Source organism: Alligator sinensis, unplaced genomic scaffold (assembly GCF_000455745.1).
Source record: "Alligator sinensis unplaced genomic scaffold, ASM45574v1 scaffold544_1, whole genome shotgun sequence".
Classification (NCBI taxonomy): Eukaryota; Metazoa; Chordata; order Crocodylia; family Alligatoridae; genus Alligator; species Alligator sinensis.
In genome coordinates this window covers 436,674-458,447 of record NW_005841937.1, presented here as the reverse complement: position 1 = coordinate 458,447, position 21,774 = coordinate 436,674, and the positions used below count along the sequence as shown (strand labels likewise).

Here is a 21,774-nt window from a genome sequence, read left to right as displayed (position 1 = left end):
GCGCGCGCCGCTCAGGTACCGCCGGTGCAAGCCCCTGTGGCCGTTCAGAGCCGCCGCGCGGGGGGGATGGGGCTGCATGAGGGGCGTGCGGTGCCGCGGGGGGAGGAGGGCTGGGGTACAGCGTCGTGCCCCTGAGGGCGAGTGGTGCACGGGAGGAGGGCAGCAGTGGCAGTGCATCCTCTAGGCGGAGCACTGGTGTGCAGTCCAGCTGCCAGGGAGGCTCTGGCACCCAGATGTGGGGGTCACCCAGTAGGGGTGATGTGCCCAGCTAGAGCTGTTGAAATCCAGCAGGGAAGGGGGTGCATTCTGGGTAGAGGGGTGCCCCCCCCCCAATGTGGTGAGGGCACCTTATACTGAAGGCTTTGGGTGGGGGGAGGGAGATCATAGCATCCTCCTTTAGGGACTAAAACTCCTTTGAACAGGCCTCCAATTTCACTTTGACTCTTTGTGGGGATGGAAAAACAATTTAGACTGGTTCATTGGTTAACAAGTCCACCTCGGTGAAGGAGGAATCCAGAGCCCCCCCCCCCCCCCCTCTTATGATTTTCAAGTCTAATAGGGGCTCTTGTCTCTTATCCCTTCCCAACTCCCCCTTAATTTGCACCCTGCCATTGAATGAATATAGTGGACAGCAAGGTTATAAAGGGGGGGGCTCACAACTAGGCAGGAACAAGGGGCCTCGCACCTAGGTGTGGGAAGCTGGATGGTGCATTCAACACATAATATAGTCATGGGTTCAAGGGGACATGTATTGGTGACATGCCTTGAAAGTTGTCCCTTACTGAAGCAAGCATCTGGGATGATCTAGCTGGGGATGGTTTTGCCTTAAGCAGGGGGTTGGACTAGATAACCCCCTAAGTTCCCCTCCAGCCCTCATTTTCTAGGGTGCTAAGCGGGTGCGTTTTTCCTGATATATTAGGGAGACTTTATGCTTCTACAGCTTCCCACGCAAAGCATCTGCCGAGGTCTTTTTGATAGGGTGTAGAAATGCGGTCTGTTTTATCGTAGTGTGGACAGCATTACCTTGTGAACCATGCGTTGTTGGTTGCAGGCTGATTGTAAGATGCTTGGGGCAGAGATGCCAAGCGTGCTGGCGCTTTCTAACAGCCCTTTTGCCTTTGGGGGAGAGCATAGGTTTCTGTTCAAAATGAAACCCTGTACAGGTGAACCCCTACAGAGCTACATTAATTCAGCATATGGTGATGCACGTTTCCAGTACTGGCAATGCATCCTCCGTGCAGAGGATTGGGGTGCTGGGAGGAGCTCATTGGGGTCAAAGCACTATGGCAGCAGTTGCACTAGGCAGCGGCTATGGGGGCGGTGCTCCCAAAATACTCAGAAGTGGGGAGCAACAGGGGTGGAGTATATCTGACAAGCCCATTTTGTGTTGTTTAAGATGCATAGCCTGGATTACAATAGAGATCATCTGAATTTAAGTGAAATGGTGTGGTTTAGGTTGGGTTTTGGAGGATGCAAGTTAATATTACAAAAGCAGAGGAAGACAAACTTTTTTTTTTTTTTAACTCTATGGAGCGTAAAGCTGTTCTTCGTGAGAACAGCCCAAGTGACCACCTTAAAATTTCCTCTGTAATCTTCCAGCCTAGTTTTGAACACGTCTTGTTAGAGTCCAGCCTTCCCTATGGGATCAGTTTTATTGATGTTTTGGGTGATGTCTTAAAGCAGTGTTTGTTTTGTGTGTGTGAAATAGGATTATATATGATAAATACAAAGCACAAGTTAAGATGGGGTCAGGTCAGTAAACTGGCTTTATTTTGGTTATATTTGAGAGTCTTTTTTGTTCTTAGATGCTCTCTGTTTTAATGTGTGGGGGAAGTTTGACGTGGCAAGATTTTTTTTTTTTCCGCCAGTGAGTGAGCTGGGGAGGAAGTAGTTTCCTCAGGATGCCGTCACAGCTACCAGAAGTGTCAGCTGCTGAAACTGCCTTGGAGTTGGTGTCTTTTTCTTCTTGTATTCCAACAGTTAAGCTGTATCACAGGTATTTTAGTCCTGATTGTTAGGCAGATCATTGTAGAGTGGCCAAAGCTCATGCTGCCACGTCTCTCTCTCAAGCTGCTGGGGGTGGGGGGGAAGCAATGCTCGCAATAATGAAGCACCCTCTAGGCTGCTGCTACTATTTTCTCTTTTATTTCTCAGTCCTATCTCATTGATTAAGAAGCAAAAGCTGAGTCTGTCATCTCACCTGTTTGGAACTGCTTAACATATAACCAGAAATGTCTTAAAGAGCTGGGAATTGTGTACAGTGCAGTTCATTTAAGTACATCATCTCAGACTGAAAAAAGACTGAGTTTACCCAGAATATGCTCTTACCCAAACTCGGTGTAAACAATGCTCATTAACTGCAGAAACAGCCAATGTTGTTTCTCACCTCAAAGCTGCTTTAGAAGCTTTCAAATTGATGTCTCACCAATTACAAATAAACAGAGCACAATTGTCTTAGGGAGCATATGGGAGACTCACTATTCCTATGCACTGAAGCAGTTTAGACACTTAAGCAGTGTTTGTTACGCTGCAAGTAATCACTAATAAATCAGTATCGTGTTATGAAGCAAATTGTGCTTAATAATCCAATATGGACATAAGTATACCCTATATTAAATCATTGTGGCCTGGCATCATAGGGCAGAATGTAAGGTGTTCTGGGTCATCACTCTGATTTTTTTTTTTCCTATCTGAACTAGAAATCAGACTCAAGGTTTTAGATGCGCTTGCATAATTAGGAGTGCCTCAACTATTGATATCATATTCCCAACCTGACTATTCAGAGGTGCTGAGCAGTCAGCTCTTTCTGACCTCAGTTAAGAGTTATGCACATTCAGCCCCACTGAAAATCAGTCTCAAGTTGGACACCTAAAACTAGCTTTTTATTATTATAGATAAGGTCAGTTTTTAGCTTTAACCCCTCTGGTTCTTTTTTTCTCTTTCAATCCGGAATAAAGGTCACAGGGTTGTGCAGCACAACTTCAATAGCTGGCCAGCATTTTCAGGTCTCTTAATGAAAGGTGCTATGTAAGTGCAAATTAGTGTTATGAAATCTAGTGATTAGGCTAAATATTACAACATTTGATTTTTATAATATTAATATAAAATTATCAGTGGTCAGAAAGAAAGAATTTTAAGCATAATGGGAAAGAAAAGACGTGGCTACAAGGCATTCCTTAATCTTTAGAAGACTGTTAAAAGATTTATTGTAGTGAGATCCAGCACTGAGATATAATAAACTATATAAAGTAAAGGGGGTGGGAGTGGAGAATACAGATCTGTTCACTAGACTTCAGTGCTATTTGAAGTCTTATAACAGATATTGAAGGAAAGAATAATCAGTAATATGGAGATAAACAAAGTATGACAAAATACAATAAGATTTTTATCCAAGGAAGATCATATCTGAGCAATCTGATATCCTTTAGTGACAGGTCAACTGACATCTACAAAAAGGCAATGCAATTAAGCCAATAGTTTGATATTGTGCCTTATGTACAAATTATTAGCTGAACTGGAAAGATGGGACTAATTCTATAATAATTAGGTGGCTAACGAGATGGCTAAATGAGAGACTACCAGGGTGATGATGAAAGGAGAGTTATCAGACTGGAGACAGGTTAGTAATGGAGAGTTCTGATTTTGGGAGTGAGGCCTATTTTGTTTAACATTTTCATTAGTGACATTGGTATAAGGTACATTTTACAAAAGCTGGGAGGTATTGCTAGTGCAGAGGAGCATTGGGTATTCTACAGGAAGAAATAGATAACCTTTTGGAGTGGACCAATAGAAATAACATAAAGTTTTTAATAGCATGAAATGCTGAGCTGTCCACTTAAGGAGTATTACCAAGAACTGCTCTAAAATGGGGGTCATAGGCTGGAGGCAATGAAGGAAGAGAGGGACCTAAGTATACTGGTTAATTTGTAATTGCTAATCACCAGTGTGATGTGGCCGTGAAAAAGACTTGTTTGAGGAGACATGACAGCAATCTTCAAATACTGACGGGCTGCTATAATGAAAAAGGAAAGCACTTTTCTCTCTTGCTGCAGAGAGGAGGACATGAACCAGTGTCTTGAAATTGCAGCAAAGTATGTTTAGATTGGATATCCAGAAAAACTTCTTCATTGTGAGAATAGTGAGGCAGTAGAATAGATTGCCCAAGGAAGCTGTGGACTTTCCATCGCTGGAGGTATGTTCAAGAAGAGTTTGGACAGCCACTGGTTAGGGATGATCTAGGCCTATGTTCCCCATGGACATTTCCCGTGTGTCTGGGTTTTGCTGGTTGTCATTCCCCCCTTCTCCCTCGGCCCACAGAAACACAGGGCACGTCTACACGAGATGCTATGGCGATGTAGTATTGGCAGGCAGAAACCATGAGGCCAACACCACATTGCCGTAGCAACAAGCTATGTCGCCATAGCTCGTCACTACAGTGACGGAGTGTCTAAAAATAATCATGTACCACGGGGACTGTGCAGTACCAAATGTTCAGTGAGGGGCACGTGTAAATGCGCTCCCCCCCTCCTCCCCATGCACACACACTTTTTCTGTTAGACATATCAGGGTGTTTTTAAGTCTTCCCAGAGGCGTTGGGTGTTAGCTACAGTCAAGGCTGGGGACTTAGGGTGTGCTGATTTTCCTGCTGGGAGCAAAGCCAGAAGTTGCTGGCTGGAGGGTCTTGCCCCTCTGCTTAAGGTCAGACCGATCGCCTTATTTGGGGTCAAGAAGGAATTTTACCCCATGATCAAATCGGTATAGACTCTGGGGGTTTTTTGTCTTCTCTGTAGTAGGGGGTTGTGGCCCTCTACCTGGGACCTTCTGAGCGTATACAGTCAGACCCCGAGTTATGCAGGGAATATGTTCCTGAAAAACACTGTGTAAGTTGAAACTATAACTTGAGGTGTTAAGTCAATGGAAAACAGGGGGAATAGGGACCTGGGACCAAGATTTGATAACATTATTTCATAATAAAAGGCTATTTAAACACAAATGAATGGAATTAATAGCCTTATTAAAATCTTTACTCCCGGCTACGGGCTCATACAGAGACAGAGCTTTAGCCCTAATTGCCATGCCGTCGACAACTGCTCCTTTTGTATTGGTCATTTCATTGATCCAAAGATCAAGTTCCTCAACCTTATCTAAATGAGGAATTCTAGTCAACAACGACACTCTCGAACTTACAGGGGTTGTCGTTTTTACGCAGTCTCTAATTTTTTGCTCACTTTTTTTAATGGTACGCACAGTCGATTCACTTAAACTGTATTGGCGAGCAATCGACGCAGCACTATTGCCTTCTCTTAATTTATCAAGGATTTCTATTTTCTGGGCCAGGGTGATAGACTTACATGCTGTTTTGGGCACAACATCAAAGGCTTTCTTTGACGCCATTTTCACAAATATTCAGGGGTTAACATAACCAAAAATGATGGACGATCTTGGAGATGACAAGTGATGCTAACGCTATGTAAGCAGACTTCAAACTAACAACTGCTGTACCACAAACAGTGTAAACGTGAAGCAGGGTATTGCATAAGTTGAAACATGGTCATGTTATATAAAGCGTGTATACATGAATCAGTGTAACTTGACACCATGTAACTGGGGGTCCAACTGTATTGACAACATTTTATGGAAGCGGGACATTGGCTGCCATGGTTCCCAGGCTTTGTGTGGCATATTAGGGTGTTAGGTCTATGTTGTATCAGGGTTGATGGTAGTCTTATTTAGAGTTTAGATTATTAGATATGGTTGTATGGCATGGTTTGGATAGGGATGATCGTACCTCAGGCAGGGGGTTGGACTATATGACCTTTGGAGGTCTCTTCCAGTCTTACTTCTCTATGACTTTTATGCTGTATAAGAAGGGGTATTTTTAATACACGGGGAAGTATTAGTACCACTGTACAAAATTGTAGTAAGATCCCATTTAGAATACTTTGCATATTTCTGGCCACCTACATTCAGAAAATATTAATTTGAACTGAAACAGGTATAACAAAGGATTACTATAATAGCCAAGGGGCTGGAGAATTTATACGTGAGAGGAGATTAAAATTGCTCCACTTGTTTAGTTTAACAAGACCAAGATTAGAAAGGAATATTACTCCTCGAGGAGGAAGGAGAGCTGTTGAAAAGCCATGAGATGAGTACAAGATCAAATGGGTACAAACTGTTTATGAACAAATGTAGAATAGAAATTAGAAGAAGTTTCCTGGCAATTACTATTGAAGTTTTAGAAGGCTCTTGCCAGAAAAAAAGAAAAGTTAGTGGGCAAGGGGTCTGAATGTCTTGGTAGGTTGATGGCAGAGTTAGCTTAATGGGGTACAGGTGATCTTGGAGCAATAATGGGCATGGATAAGGTGTAGATTCAGGAATTTCATATTCTCAAAGTGGAAAAAATAATTCTTCATATGGCAGGTGACCGGTAATCCCATGCTTGGCTAAAACAATTTTTTTAATTGTTTTATGATTATGAAAGAAAGGGATTGACTTCTGATTCTACTTTAAAACATGCCATTTAAAAGGGGACAAAACTGAAATGTCGGGCTAGCACTGTTTTCTCAGCTCCCAATTCTCTTGCTGCATTCAGGAGTTCATCCTGCCTTCCATTTGGTAAGAAAAACACAAGTCTTGTAAGGTGCTAATGAAGTAAAAGCTGATATCTTTCTTTTGCAGACCCCTAATAAGGACTTTTATTTGGAGTGAGAAAACTGTCAGCATGAGTCAACCAGGTTATGTTGTGACACCTCCTTATTCCCAATCTCAGCCGGGAATGGGAGGCTTTTCTACAGGACTTGGCCCTCCTACTTCTTCACCTCATTATGGGCATTATGGTGGCCCTAATTCCTTGTACTCAGCACCTCAGTCAGGTAAGACAAGATAAGTATTAGATGTATTCAGGGCCTAAATCATGTTTCCACATCACATCCGCATCACATGTTGCCATTGGCACTGATACAGGCTGCTCTATTCAGACTTGATACTGGTTTGCCCCAATGCTTGCAGGTGTAAATAGTGACAAAATATGTGCAAGGCTATAGAAAATCAGGCTTTTTGGGTACTTTTCCATTGCATGTGAATTTAGCTTTGCAGTAAGCAGCACCGGTACTTTGATGCCACATTGAAGAGAGATCTCTAACAGGAAAGGACAGAGAAAGCAGTTCAGTATCTTTTCTGGAAATGGAGTAAGGTATTTCTGAACAAACCTTGGAGGGGAGAGTTGTGTTCTCTGCAGTAAAACCAATACTTGATCAAAAAGTCTTAAGGAAGATCTAGAAGACCTTTTTATGAGCCACCTGGAAGAAGACTTCCTCAAGAACTGCACCATCAAACCCTTGCTATACTTAAGATACATCAATGACATCTTCATCATTTGGACTGAAAACCTACAATCTCTGATTGAGTTCCATCAGAAATTCAACAATCACCATCCCTCCATCCAACTTTCTTTAGAATACTCCAGAACCAACATCTCCTTTTTAGACACAATGATCAGTATCCAGAAGGGTAAAATACAGACTACAGTATACAAGAAACCCACAGACCAACATACATATCTGCACAGAACCAGCAATCACCCTAAACGCACTAAAAAAGCTGTGATATACAGCCAAGCCCTCAGATACCACCGCATTTGTACTAAAGAGAACACCCAGGATTGCCACCTCACCAATCTTAAAAAGGCTTTCACCGAACAAGGACACTCCTCCAGAGAGAGAGATCGCATGTTTGAAAGAGCCATCCGGATACCATGTGAAGAACTGCTGCAGTACAGAAGAAAACCCCCCACAAATCGCACACCGCTGGTTATGACATATCACCCCTCCCTTGAACCGGTACAGAAAATCCTCAAAAAATTGCAACCCATATTAGAAAGAGACCTTATTCTTAAAAAGATCTTCCCACCCATCCTAGCCTTCAAACAAGCACCGAACCTCGCCAACCTCATCACCAGACAATGCACCAAATGCCCTGATGGAAAATACGTAGGAGAGACCAAACAACAACTGTGCACCAGAATGAACGCACACTGGAAATCTATCAAAGACAGAAATACCCAATTACTGGTGGGGACACATTTCTCACAGGAGGGCCACTCTCTCTCCAATCTCTCAGTCCTGATCCTCAAGGGAAACTTACACAACACTTTCCAGAGACGAGCCTATGAACTCCATTAAACCTCATTTGGTGAGGTGGCAATCCCGGGTGTTCTCTTCAGTACAAATGCGGTGGTATCTGAGGACTAAACATAGACATTATAATCTGCCTGGCAACTGACTCCCCAGCCCAGCCCCTGTCTTCTTTACTTTTCATTCCATCCAGGAAAAGCATACACCAACTGCTTAAACTTCCTTAGCCTGACGAAGGGTTTTTGAACTCGAAAGCTTGCTTAATAACTATTCTCCAACCATTTGGGTTGGTCTAATAAAAGATATCAGATTCACCCAAGGAATCTTGTCTGCCTAAGGAAGATGTAGACATTCATACACAGTTAGTATCTTACTAATTAGGCTTATTGGCTACTAGGGTTGGTTGATGAGTGGGAGATATAGCCAGTTATCTAGCCCAATAAGAGTCAGTTGCCTCCAGTTGGAACAGTAACCTATCTGGCTTTTTACAAGAATGGCAGCAGGATGCTCATTATATCCCAGTGTAATGTACAGGGATCCTGGTTTTCTTCTACTTAAACCAAAAATTGGGGTTTAAAAAAAAAAGTAACCCAAAATCCACATTTTTTCATGATTAAAATGAAACACCACTAATATGTATTAGTAATGTTTCATTTTAATCACTGAAAAATGGATTTTAGATTACTTTTTTAAAACCAAAAATTGGGGATTTTTTTATTTTTGTGGGTTTTTTTTAGTCAGAGAAAACCAGGATCCCTTGTAATATACCTACCAACCAAACTGTAGCTGATGCTCTTCAGATAAAGCAGAGCAATGGTTTGCTTTGGTGACTATTTTTACTATACTGACATTTTAAATATAAAAAATACAAAACTGAAGAAAGATTGCTGACCTGCTGTTTCAAATTCCTTAAGAAGAGATGTATGTGATGGCTGCTGCAAGGAAATGGCCAAAAATTTATAAAAACAAAAATAAATAGTCTGAGCCATTATTCATATTAGGGTAATATCAGGAATGTCAACAGAATATGGCCAAAAGTATTGGGGCAATAGACTAATAAAACAGTAAGACTTAGAAAGGGAGGAAGAAAACTGAACATGAAGCCACAGAAATTAGTTGAATGAACATTAAGATCATAGGAAAGTAGGGCTGGAAGGGACTGTATAAAGTTATCTGGTCCAGCTGCCTGCTCAAGGTAGGATCAGCCTGGTTAAACCATCCCAACCAAGTGTGTGTGGTCTCTTACAGACATTCAGTTTCTCCTGGGAGAGAGACTGCTCTTCCAGAAACCACAAGTTATGGATGTTCAGACTTTTTCTCTCAGAGTAAAAAAACGTACTCTGGGAGAAAAGTAAGCTGGGAACAACCAAGGTTAAATCACTCCTGGAAGAGTTTCTTCTGGGAGAGTGAATGTCTGCTCTGATGTGCTCTTGAAAACTTTCAATGATGAAGATTATACCATTTCTCTAGATAGCCTGTTCCAATGCTTGACCACCCTCATAGTCAGAGTTCCTCCTAATTTCCAACCTAAATTTTCCCTTTTGTAGCTTGAGACCTCTGCTCCTAGTCCTGTCCCCTAGGGCCACAGGGAAAAGCCTATTTCCATCCTCTCTGTAATTGCCCTTTAGGTATTTTGAAGACTTTTATCAAATCTACCCCTCTCCCAGTTTTTTCTTCTCCTGACTAAATAACCCTAGCTCTTTCAGTTTTTCCTCAAAACTTGCTTCCCAGGCCCCTAACCATTTTTGCTGCTCTGTGCTAGACTCTTTCTAAACTTTCTTTCCAAATTTCCTGTGCTGTCTACATCCTTCTTGAAGTGTGGGGCCCAAAACTGGACACAGGTGAGGCCTCACCAGTGCTAAATGGAGTGGAAGAATCATTTCCCTTGATTTGCAAGTGACACGCCTCTTAATAGAGCTCAGTATACTTTGGTCTTTTTGCAGCAAGAGAACACTGTTGGCTCATTCAGCTTATGATCTGCTTCAGTGGTGCCCTTTGGCCAGATCTGATCCACAGCACTGTGGCAGAAATGCCACCGTCAGTGCCCCTCTCCAGAGACCCCTCTCTGCCAGCCTGAGAGGCTGGTGTTGAATCCCTCAGGGCGGGGATCTCCCTCCTTGTCTGCATGACAAAAGCCTGGTGCCTGGGAGGCGATGCTCTGGTCACCTGGGCAGGGGGGAAAGCCCGGCCCTGCGCACGGGCCGAGGATGCTTGGGAGATTGGTCGGCTTGTGGCCAGTATTGGCAGCTTCGATTGGACCGGGCTGCTGAGGTCAGAAAGGTTATTTAAGGGCCCGGGGCCAGGAAGAAGGCAGCCATTAGATATGTGGTCATCCAGGTGAATCTGAAACTGGCTCTCTCCTCATCACCGCATGCTCTAAGAGTGACCTGCCTCCAGAGGAAACTCCAACCACCTCTGGATGATGCGAGTGAGTAAGCTACTCGAGATCCGACTAGATATTTAGCTTACAGTAATTCAGATGTGTGTTTAAACGGCTACCTCAGCCACTCTAGTTTGCTCTATGGGATTCCTCTGATATTCCTCTGATATTGTTCTACCTTTTACCCTGTTTCCGCCCTACCCCCTGTAATCAATAAAGTTCTCCTTTGTGACCGGTATGGGAGACTTATTGAGGGGTGGGTCTAAATTATGCCAAGGAGGCCCCTTAGGTCTGTGGACTAAGAGAGGCTTCCCTAATCAGCCCCTGACTTGGGAAGTGCCCCAAGTGCTTATATTGGGTCGAGTACCCATTGGATGATCAGGCCTGTGTTCTCCAAGGTGCACAGAGCCAGAATTGAGTCCAGAGCCTTGGATGGTGGCAGCGGAAACCCCAGGCTAGCGGGTGTGCTCCAGGGAAGGGGTCGGCCGGATGTGAGGCACCCCAAGGGAGGCACTTGGAGCCTGGAAGGTGGTCGGGCACAGGGAGGTGGGCAGCTCAGTGCAGGAGCGCCCCTACTGGCCTGCCACAAGCACTGTCTCACTTGGTCCATGGGGTTCCCCATAGGTCTAGAAATTTAGTGGTTGGGGAGCAGTGGCATTGCTTCCCTACTGCCACAATCTCTGGACCTATGGGGAGCCCTGGGCCCTGTGTGGTGGACTTAGCCCTCAACCCAGCATGTAGAGCTGGGCATGGGTGGTGCCAGGCCTGCAGGGCTCAACCCTGGTCTGGGGGTCTGGGAGAGGCATGGTGCTAGGCCTCTGGGACCCAATCCTGGAAGGAGGGGGTGGTTCCAAGTCCCTAGAGCCCAGTCCTGGTGTGCAGAGCTGGGAGAGGTGGTGCTGGGCCCCATGCCCAATCTAGCCTACAGGTGGGTCCTGTGGTACTCATCTGGCCTGCGGGCCAGAAGGTTGAGCATTACTGGTCTCCTGTAATCCCCAGGTCCTTTTCTCCAGTACTTCAGCCTAGCCACTCATTTCCCAGTTTCTGTTTGCGCATGCAGTTTTTCTGTCCCAAGTACAGGACTTTGCGCTCGTCCTTGTTGAATTTCAGTTGATTGATTGCAGACCATTTCTCCAGTGTATTCAGATCATTCTGGATCTTCTAAAGGTAAAGAGATAGTAAAGATGTCTGAACTATACAAATCAGAGCAAGTAGATTATTAATAAATACTTTTGCAGGTAAAGAGGCTTACAAGATTACAAAATCCTGTTAGTCTTTACATTTCTCAGATATTGGACAGGAATAAATCCATAGAAACTAAATACAAGGTCATTTTCATTTGCATTTTTTTTTCTTTTTATAATCTCTGCATTTTCAGTTGCCATGAAATGAGTGGAAGGAATCAATTTGGCCTACTGTTAGGAGACCAGGATTTCTATAAAATCTCACATCAGGGCTGAATTTACTGGCTTTAAGCTAGAATAACCTCTGGAAATGTGTGCAGTTTTTTGGTTAGACTATTCTGAAATGATAGTACTAGATCTGGTAGATGTATAGCTTTTTAATGTGAAAAATATAAGTTAAAGGCAAAGATAAGTAAGTTGAGAAACACTCATTTGAAAGCTATTTGTATTGTTCATTTTAACTTAAGTTGTAGTATCTTTCTACAAATCAGTCAGCTTTCTGGGTTTCTCTATATTTAGGAATCAGCCCTATTTTGGGGATCCCAGTAATAGTTGAGGAGGTATTTTCATAATGAGCCTGTTACAAGTTTTCAAGCACTTTTGAGATGCAGCACTCCAAGGAAAAAAAAAGGAATATTTTCTTAAAAGAAGAATGCTTTTTATTAAAACACCTAATGGGAAGGCTTGAAATTAGCAATCATGCTTTTGGTTTAAAAAAAATCAAAGGGTTTTCTCTGTACTAAGTTGAAAGCTCTCTTTCTGAACTCATGCATTTTCCCTTTCTAGCTTCTTTCCTCCTTCATTTTTCCTCTTCTTCCCACTGTTATTTCTTTTCCTCGCTGTATTGTCTATCTTTCTTTTCCTTCCTCCTCCCCTTTTCATATTCCCCTTTCTTCCATTTCTTTGTTCCTAATCAGTGTGCTAGGTAGTGTTTGCATGTACACGAGACACTTACTGCACAGTTGACTAACTGCACAGTAAACATTTCAGCCTCTACATATGCGCTCCCATTGGGGTACATGAAACCAATAAACTCCCCAGCAGGATAGAACTTGTAAATAAAAGTACTACCCTGGTGCAGAGTTTTTTTTTGTGCTCAGCAGTGCATGTGTATATGCCAACTGGGCTGGGTGGGGCACAAAGGTGCTTTAGTGTGGGGGCTGCCTGCCAGTTAGCCTTGCACTGAAACACCCTTGTGCCCCAACTAGCCCCTCCGCAGCACATTGAGCCTGGTCAGAGCAACCCCAGGCTGATAGGCTGGCCCCCATGGCCCCCTGCCAGCCAGGGTTGCTGGCTTAATATGCATGTGTCTGGATGCATGTGTAAACTATGTGCCTGGTAGCAGTAAACTGCAGAGCAATACGCTGTATAGCTTATTGCTGCACATTAATGGCACGTGTAGACATGCCCAGTAAATACAAACTGGGATCCCTGCAAGCTAAGGGCAGATGTAGGAAAAGATGGGAGGATGAGAAGGCACAACTAGCAGGTCAGCACCGTTAAATGTTTTGGGTGACTTGCTATTGCTCTCTCTGAATTCGTCCAGTCTTAGCTACTGCTGTGGAAAACTTAATGCTAGTGCTCAACGAATTCCCATTTAAAGTAGGGTTTTGTGGTAATACGTAATGGTACGTAATGGCACTACGGTAATGTAATAGATATAATGTATTTGTGTGCTATTTATTTTGTAGGTATGTTGAAATCAACTGTGCCTTTTGGATCTTCTGCTCCTGTTGGATCCCCACCTCCTGGTACCCACCTGTATAATCAGACCAATCTCCAGAATGGGCCCAGTACACCAGGGCATCAGCAACACAGGTGACTTTACATATGAACCACATTAATTATTTAATTCTTTCACTTGCCTTTTTTGATAGTGGATGCATATCTTTCAATTATTCTAATCCAGCCAGTTTGGAAACTTTAGGTTACAGCTGTCCAATTGCACCCTGCCATGGGCCTGCTGTTGCATCATGCCAGTGCCCTTACACCATGTAGCCCTCCTGCCGTACTGCAGCCCAATGCATGGGTTCCCCAGGTCTCCTGAGCCCCCTGGTCTCAAGCTCCCTGAGCCCTGTAGGTTGGCCAAGAAGCAGGGTGCCCAGAGACTCTGGCAGCAGCAGCAGGGAACCAGTGAAAGGAGTGGTGCTTGGACTGGGAGCTCAGAGGCCACAGGTTAACCCCTCAGATGCAGACTCCAGGTCACCAGTTGGCCAGCCCTTGTTTTAATGATGAGTGGAGCTGATTTGGGAATGTTTTGGCTGTGATTTTTATTGGAAAATGCCTGCTCATTGAAGCAGAAATATTTCAGCAAAAAGTATCAGTATTTCCCCTTCCTTCTTGTTGGAAAGGTTTCTTAGGTCCAGAATGAATTTCTGCTCAAAACGTAAGGGAGAAGGAGACAAACCTCTCTCCCTGTTACACCCCACTTCACCCCACCCCAACCTGCCTGACTAGCTAAAAGCTTAGTGACTGGAGATTTCATTGTCCTTTTCCTGTCAGATGCAGAGCAGGGACTTGCATCTTTGTTGGTCATGTCAACTAGATGACTGCTTTAACTACTAGCCTATTAAGTCAGTTTCATATTCTCTGGCACAAATAATACTTTTATTTCTTCAAGTGTAAGCTTCCACAGTAGAGAACAAGGGAGACTGACTGACTGAATTACCTGGCAATTGGGGCATTCCTTTGAGGTATAAGGGACCACATTGTGAATCCATTCTTTGAATCAGGTAGAACTAAGGGTTGTCAGTCAGATGAAAATACATCCAGAAGAACAATTATAGCTGTATCATAATAAAAATAAATAATTCAATATGCACCCTAGGGCCACCTCCAGGTGAGCACAGATGTGTGGGTGGCACCACCAGAGCTGACCTGAGCAGAGTGCAGGCTCCGGGACAAATCAGCCCATGTGGGGCCCTGCCCCTGCTCCAATCCGGGCCCTGGACCTGAAGAAGCTGCCTCCGCCATCAGCGGCAGCAGCAGCATTGGCGGTGGGGAGGGGTAGCTCCGTGCCACCGCTGCTCCTCAGCTGGGAACCCCATCACCTGGCAGGGCTCCCAGCTGAGGAGGCGCACCATGCTGATCCAGTGCCCACAGCTGATGGTGCACCCCTGCAGCTGGGAACCCCATCAGCAGTGGGCTCCCAGTCATGAGGGTGCATCTGGCCACATGTTCAATTAGTGGTGTGATAGGAACCAGCTACAAAGTTGCTTCACATTTTTTGTGGAATAACTTTATGGCTTATTACTTGTTTTATGATACCATTAATTACTTTAATGTGTGGCTGGGTTACAACGCATCACACTGTAAGTATAATCACACTGTAAGTATAATGTGTGGCAGGTCTTAGTGTCTTAGTGTCACCTAATAAGTCAGTGGCAATGCTGGAGATTTTTATTCTTTGACTCTTAGTTCATTACCTTGCCATCATATGCTATCTTTACTCTATCTCTGTATACTGTTTATGTTCAGGTTAGAAAGAACTGGTATTCAAAGTTAGGAAGTGCCCAGAACAAAATTGTAAAGAAAATTAATGGTAATTTACATATAGGAAAAGAAAAGTTGCCTTATGTTCAGAGAGAGAATATAGGTACAGCACTATAGAAGACCTCCTGCAAGCAGTGGTCAAAAAGACAGCTATTCAGAAATAAAACCAAGGGAATAAGGGGTGTTGCTCAGGTTGGATGTATCCTCTTTTCTCCTCTTCTGTGCCATCCACTTGTGCTTTATCTCTGCCCAACTTCAAAGTCTCCTCACTTCCAGATTCTTTGAACTCTGACACGCATGCAAAATACCACCTATTGCATTTCCCATACAGGCTCTTCTTCCTTCTACTACATGCAGGGAAGGTTGGACAACCTCTCCTCGTTATTTCCCCCTTCCCACAGGAATTTCTCTGTTAACCAGAAAGGAATATTTTTTCATTCATTCCCAGCTGAGTGGGGAATAGATTCCACTCCCAAGAGTGGAAAAAGCTTGAGAAAACTCTGGACTGGTCCGATCATAAGAGTTTTCTAAACTGCATGAGCAAAAGCTTAAAGGTAAAGCCCAAACAGTTGTTTGCTTCAGCTGAGTAACTGTGTGAGCAAATGAACATTTCCCATTTCCACATGCCCCCAGTTTTCTTTCTTAATGATCTGGGTTTTCTTTTAACATAGAAGATATCATCTTTGATAAAAATCTGAGGGGATTCCTTTGGCAGTTTGGCTTCTCATTGATGGTTTAAGTGGCATGTGAATTATGGTTGTCTGAAATGGTTTCTTAAGCAATGTAAATGTAATTTCTCTCCTCAGGTTTCAAGATCCTTCACCTGGCAGCAGTGTACCACCTTCCTATCCTCCCTGCAGTCATCAGTCACAGCCACCATATGCAAATACTACATCCTCTTCATCCACAGCCCAACTGGCTAATCAGCTTGGCACCATGCAGATAAATAGCTATGGTACTTGTTCATTTTTGTCTGTTAGCATGTTGAGTCAGCAATTTTGATTTTCCTTTTGTTTCACTTTACTAATAATAACCTCTGCCTTGAGCACTATTCAGGTTCCTAAACTTCAGTCTTAGCCCACTGCTGAAGTTGTTTACAGATGAAATTATTTTATACCACTCAGGAGAGGCAGTTTTTCAAAGTGCTGAAGAAAATGGTAAAACTCCCACTGACTGCAGTAGAAGCAGAGTTAGACCAGGCGTGTACAGGCTTGATTCTTGAAAGTACAGTTTGCTAAGCATTCCTTGTGTTGGATGCACACAGTGGCCGCATCCAGACGAGTGCAGCTGGGTAGTATGTGGCACTGTAGACACGTCTGTGGCACCACGTACTGCACATTCAGCTGTTCTCTGCACTGCAAGGGAAGAAGGGGGGTGGGGAGGGCTTTGACCAGGGGTCAAGGGATATGCAGGGGTAAAAAAAAACAAAATACCTGCACAAAAAAAAAGCAGAGCAACACATGCATACTCTCCGGCTGCCAGCCAGGCTCTGAGCGGCAGGGTTGCTGCTGCTGCGGGCGTTCCTCCTCCTGCTCCTGCAGCCCCAGGAGGCCCACAGGACTCCAGGTAAGGCTGCTGGGGCCAGCCCAGTTCAGGCCCCAGCCTCTCCTACCCCACCTGAGGTAACCTGTTGCACACCAGAGGGTGCATGGCACAGGCATTCCCCGGGGATAACTAGCAGTGGCACGAGGTATCCCACTACTAGTTGTCCCTGGGGAACCAACCGTCCACACTCTTGTCGATATGGCCAATATTGTATTGTATATTAAACTTCAAGTATGATTAGTATGAAATTTTTATTTTTTCCAGTGAATGTTGAGATTTTTTTAAGACTAGTTCCTAAAAACAGTTTTTTCATATTGAAAATAACTCTAAAAAGAGGTGTTCCCTGGGTGTTTTGAATGTTATATCTGCTTTTATTAGAGTGTATTATGTTGTTGTTCTCATTAACACTGCAGAATGAACACAGCTGAGAGGAGCAAGCTGAATTTTGTACTTGCTTGCATATTCTTATCAGAATACCATTTACAGGGCTAAATTGTGCCCTCAGTTACAGCTGTGCAATGACAGAAAAGACAATGATGTTATACGGATATTACAGGGATCATATGGAAGAAGATTGCCCAATTATAATAAAGAATGGCATTTAGTCTGCAATACGTTTTGCCACTAATGGTGATTTGAGAATAAAATAGTTCAGGTTAATTTCAATCCCAGGGAGTTTGTAATGCTGGTGCCTAGGGAGGAAAAAACATATTATTTAACAAGAAAAGCTACCTAAACTCAACCTGAAGTTATTGGAATACAGGAATTGTGCGACTTTTGGCCCTTTTTTGCAGTTATTTTTTAAAATTGATCCTAAATCTTCTTTGATGTATTATGGGTTAATAATGGGCTTGTACAATTGAGTAGTATATCAGTAGGGAAAACTTAGCTTCCTGTGGTGAAATTGAGCTATATCTTTCTTTAAAAAACCTGAAACTGAGAATAAGTAGTGTAGACTTGAATTTTATGGTGCAGACCGAGTAATCAGAGGCTAAAATGTCTATGCTATCTAGAGGATAGACAACAGTATCTAGAGGATACACTTTATAGACAACCTCCTAGAGTCAGTGTGTCAAGTTCAGGGCTGTCTTCCAAATTCCAGTATCTCCTTTCTGCTTGTGCTGGGGCAGAAGGGAGATATTATGCCTGAAGAAGGGTGATTGTGTCTGAAAGCTTGCAAATAACAATTTTTCCAACTATTTAGTTGGTCTAATAAAAGATATCACACCTACTCAAGAACCTTGTTTGCGTATGTCCTTAAACTAACACAGCTGCAATCAACAATCCTTTTTAACAGACTTTTCAAGGATTTTGAGAACTATAAATTAAAGGGAAATGGAACAGTGTTTGTCAAAGTGAGTTACAGGCTAAGGATCAAATTTACAAATTTGGAAAAGCTATTGGCCATCAATAAAATGTGTGTGAAACCATTGCTTGCAATTGTTGTGTTGGTGCAAGCAGACAAATACATAGATGTACAGTGTTCTAATGTGACATACAAATAAAGAAAACTATTTTGCAAGCATATGGTGTGATTGCTGAAATTCCTCAGACTCCTTCCATATTTAACTCTCACCTGAACTAGTTTAAGAGCTATTTAAATAATTTTGGATTAATAGGATTTCAGCAAGTGTTGTCTGACTGATGTGTACATATATGACATCTGTTTATCAAATCATATTCTACACCAGAGGTAGGCAACGGGTGCTGGGACCCTGCAACCACCACTTGTCTCCCCAGTGAAAGGGAAAGACCCTGCAGTTGACACTTCTTTCTGTGGTGGCATGGGGAGAGTACCTGCACCCTTTGCTGCCAAATGCCACTGAAGCCACATACCCACAGACCAGAGCTAAAGGGTCCATGGATTAGATCTAGCCCATGGACTTTAGGTCTCCCACCCCTGTAGACTCTGTACAGCTCCAAGAACTTACAAAATAAGACTGACTGTGCTGTGAAATGGCCATGAGCCAAAATCTGGGCCTTCAAACACTGCAAGACTCTTTGGGAGATATGTCTCTGAGGAGTGGAGAATCTGTATCTAGGAATGCATTTTCTTACATAGTCAAGATAATAGGAATGTATGAGAAGTGGTATGTTAATACCATTAGTGATTGTAACTCTGAGGAGTTATTGCAGAATGTGTTACAAAGGTAGTTTTCAGTTGTGTGGAAGCAGCTTGCTTTTGAACTCTCCAGAAATACTGGTTGTTACATTAGTGGGGTCTTGTGCTCTTTGACCTTCCATGATCAATATGGAGCAAGGCATGGGCAATGATGTCCTACTGTAGTTCCTGTCTTTCAGCTTTTTGGCGTCTTTTTCTTTTCACAGTACCATATTCTAGTTCAACAAAATTGTTGTTGTTAAATATTTGAGCTTATGTTTAATTTTATCTCAAGTATTTTAACTCCAAATTAAATTGGAAGCTATGGCTCTGTTCATGTGTTTTTGGGTTTTTTTTCCCCCTATCAACTTCCCATTAAAGCTGATTTGATTGGTTGTATAGACCCATTAAATAAAACTTGGGGCCCAATCCCATTCAAATCAGTTGGACTTTAATATTGAATTCAAGAGGAGCAGGATTGTTCCCTGAATCTACTGGAGTGATAAGTGTGTGGGGAACATTGCATTTTTGTTGTCCCCCTCATACCCAGTATTACTAGCTAGGATGAATTTCTTAAAACTTCAGAGCGATGAAAACCACACTGTCATTCTATTTTATGGTATCTGTAGTGAGTTTTATTTTACTTAGAATTCCCAAGGGAAACAATGTAATCCACAAAACAGACAAATACATAAACAATACACAGTTAAAGCAAACCTGCAGTTCTTTCCCAGACCCTGAGAGGGCAACTCCAGCTCTGTGCTGCCTCCTCTGCACTGCAACAAACCAACCTTTCTTCCTTCCCTCCCTCCTGCCCTGGGAGTTTTTAACTTCCTATAGGATGAGCCAGTCATCCTTGTCAGCTGGCCCAGTTCTCCTAGACAGGTAGGCTATCCCCTTATAACTGTCCGCAGCTGGGCTGCAGCCCCTGAACCATGCACCCTTTTACTGTATCAAAGGCTTTCAAATTCAGATAATTGAGGTGATTGTTCCAGTTGTTAGTTCTAACTGAATGAAGTCAGTTTATACCATCAGAGGACATGTCTCTTTCTCTGTCTCTATAACTAAGTGCAAAGATGGATTCTTTTAAAAATATTCCTTGTTCTACTAAAATGAATTAGTCCATTAACTTAACCAGTTAAATTGGCCCCAGTGAACTGTGACTGCCACTGCACAACTGCTTTCCCCAAGACTAAAATTTGAGCAAGCATTTCATTAATATGTCTGAGACTTACAAATGAGTGTGTTTTGATTGGTGTCAGTTCCTTACCTTCAACAATAAATATGTAGAAAATACTTTTTCTCAAATTTTACTTCATTCATATGCTTCAGATTACTGAAGGTATGGGTTTTATGCCATTCTGTTTCTCCATTCTAATAATGTTTCTTTTCATTCTAGGTTAGTTTGGGGTTTTTTTCAGTCAACCAAAATATCAGCATGAAATTTTGGGGACCATAGTATTAGTTGATCTAATTTGGCAGAACTCCAGCAATTGAATGGAAATGTATCAGTTTGTGCCTGTTGAAGATCTGACCTTTGTTTTTACAAACGTAATTGTCTGATTAAATATACACTTCAGTTTTTTGTATAGTATTTGCAAGTATTTTGATGGAAACATTTTAGGATTTTTGGTTTGCTACTGTTTTTGAATCTGTCCTGATTTTTTTTTTTTTTTTTTTTACAAAGATCTGTCTTAACTCAAGATATAGGGGTTTTTTTGCAAAACAAACATTTACAATAAATGTTTTAAGTTTTTCCATGATTCTGTTTAATTCCAGTTGGAAACAGGTTGTTTTCTTATGAACAGATGTGGACACTTCAAGGAAATGTCTAAAGCTTATATTGCAGCATTTAGTGCTTGAGAACCTGAATGGTGTGAATGATGTTTATTTGCCATCAGGGCAATCTTAGTTTTCAAAAGTTGGTAATGTTTTTGGGCATCCCAGTCCAGACAGCTTTAAGGGCTTATTTTATTTTGGAGACTGTGGGCACTCAGCGTTATTGTAAAAATCAGGCCTCAAAGTATAAATTTAGGATTGTGTAATCTATTTTGATTTAAGTTTAATTTCTTATTTTTTTTAACCTCCAAGATGTCATTTGTAGTGTAGCTAAGTATTTTTAAATGCCTTTTTTTTTTTTTTTTCAAGGCAGCACAGTCACATTACATTACAATGTTCTAGTACAAGCTGCAAATGTATTAGAAGACAGTGATATTAAATAATGTTAGTAAGCCATCACTGAAGTGTAATGTAATGCCTTTGCACAGGTCCTGGTGCTTCTCCAAGCTCTCGCATGCCCTCTGGACCTCCAGCATCTTTTCAAGGTCTGCCACCGCCACCAACACCGCCACAAATGGCCTCACCACCGGGGGCTCAGATTCCTCCAACAACAGCAAATAATCTGAATGGAATTTGTACTCCACCCTCGTTGTCTCTGCTGGCCATGCAAGATGGGATCCCTGGATCTGGCCCGCCAAATGCCAATTTACAGCAACTTCCAGGACAACCCCCAGGGCCTGGGTATCACCCTCAGCATGGTAAGTATGGAAGTTTGGTGTATTATTTATTTTTAAACGGAAGCACTCCTTCCTCCCACCTTTCCCAGCCAAACACCCATTAGAATTGCTGCCATGAATCAGGTTTTACTGATCTGAAACTAAGTGCCATTTTTTTTTCTTTTGGCATACAAGGCCTGATCTAAATTCTGTTGATGCCAGAGAAAAGCCTTCCATAGATGTCCTAGCTAATTAGAGTGTGACTCTTGGCATGGGGAGGGAGATGGAAGGGGCGGCGGAGAATCTGTCTAATGCACTGTGAAGAAAGGAGAAGCTAAATCCATTGGGATACTTAAGTCATGAACAAAATGAATTGATAGAAAGGGGATGACAAAGGGAACGGCATTCTATAGACTGCTTCTTACTAATGCTCCAGAAAGAA

The 21,774-nt window shown here is 42.7% G+C and overlaps 1 protein-coding gene across 4 annotated transcripts in view; it reads left to right on the top strand.

Moving 5' to 3' along the window:
- Positions 1 to 21,774, top strand: part of SEC24D (SEC24 homolog D, COPII coat complex component) — a 175,863-nt gene that overhangs the window by 80,543 nt on the left and 73,546 nt on the right. For 3 of the 4 annotated variants that reach the window (XM_025199131.1, XM_025199132.1, XM_025199133.1), the window contains exons 3-6: positions 6,682 to 6,875; positions 13,391 to 13,517; positions 15,998 to 16,146; positions 21,105 to 21,374. In XM_025199131.1, coding sequence (XP_025054916.1) covers positions 6,725 to 6,875; positions 13,391 to 13,517; positions 15,998 to 16,146; positions 21,105 to 21,374 — 697 coding nt within the window. In that variant the 5' untranslated portion in view covers positions 6,682 to 6,724. Of the gene's footprint in view, positions 1 to 6; positions 16 to 6,681; positions 6,876 to 13,390; positions 13,518 to 15,997; positions 16,147 to 21,104; positions 21,375 to 21,774 lie in introns of those variants that run through there. The other variant, XM_006019721.3, reaches the window with a different exon arrangement.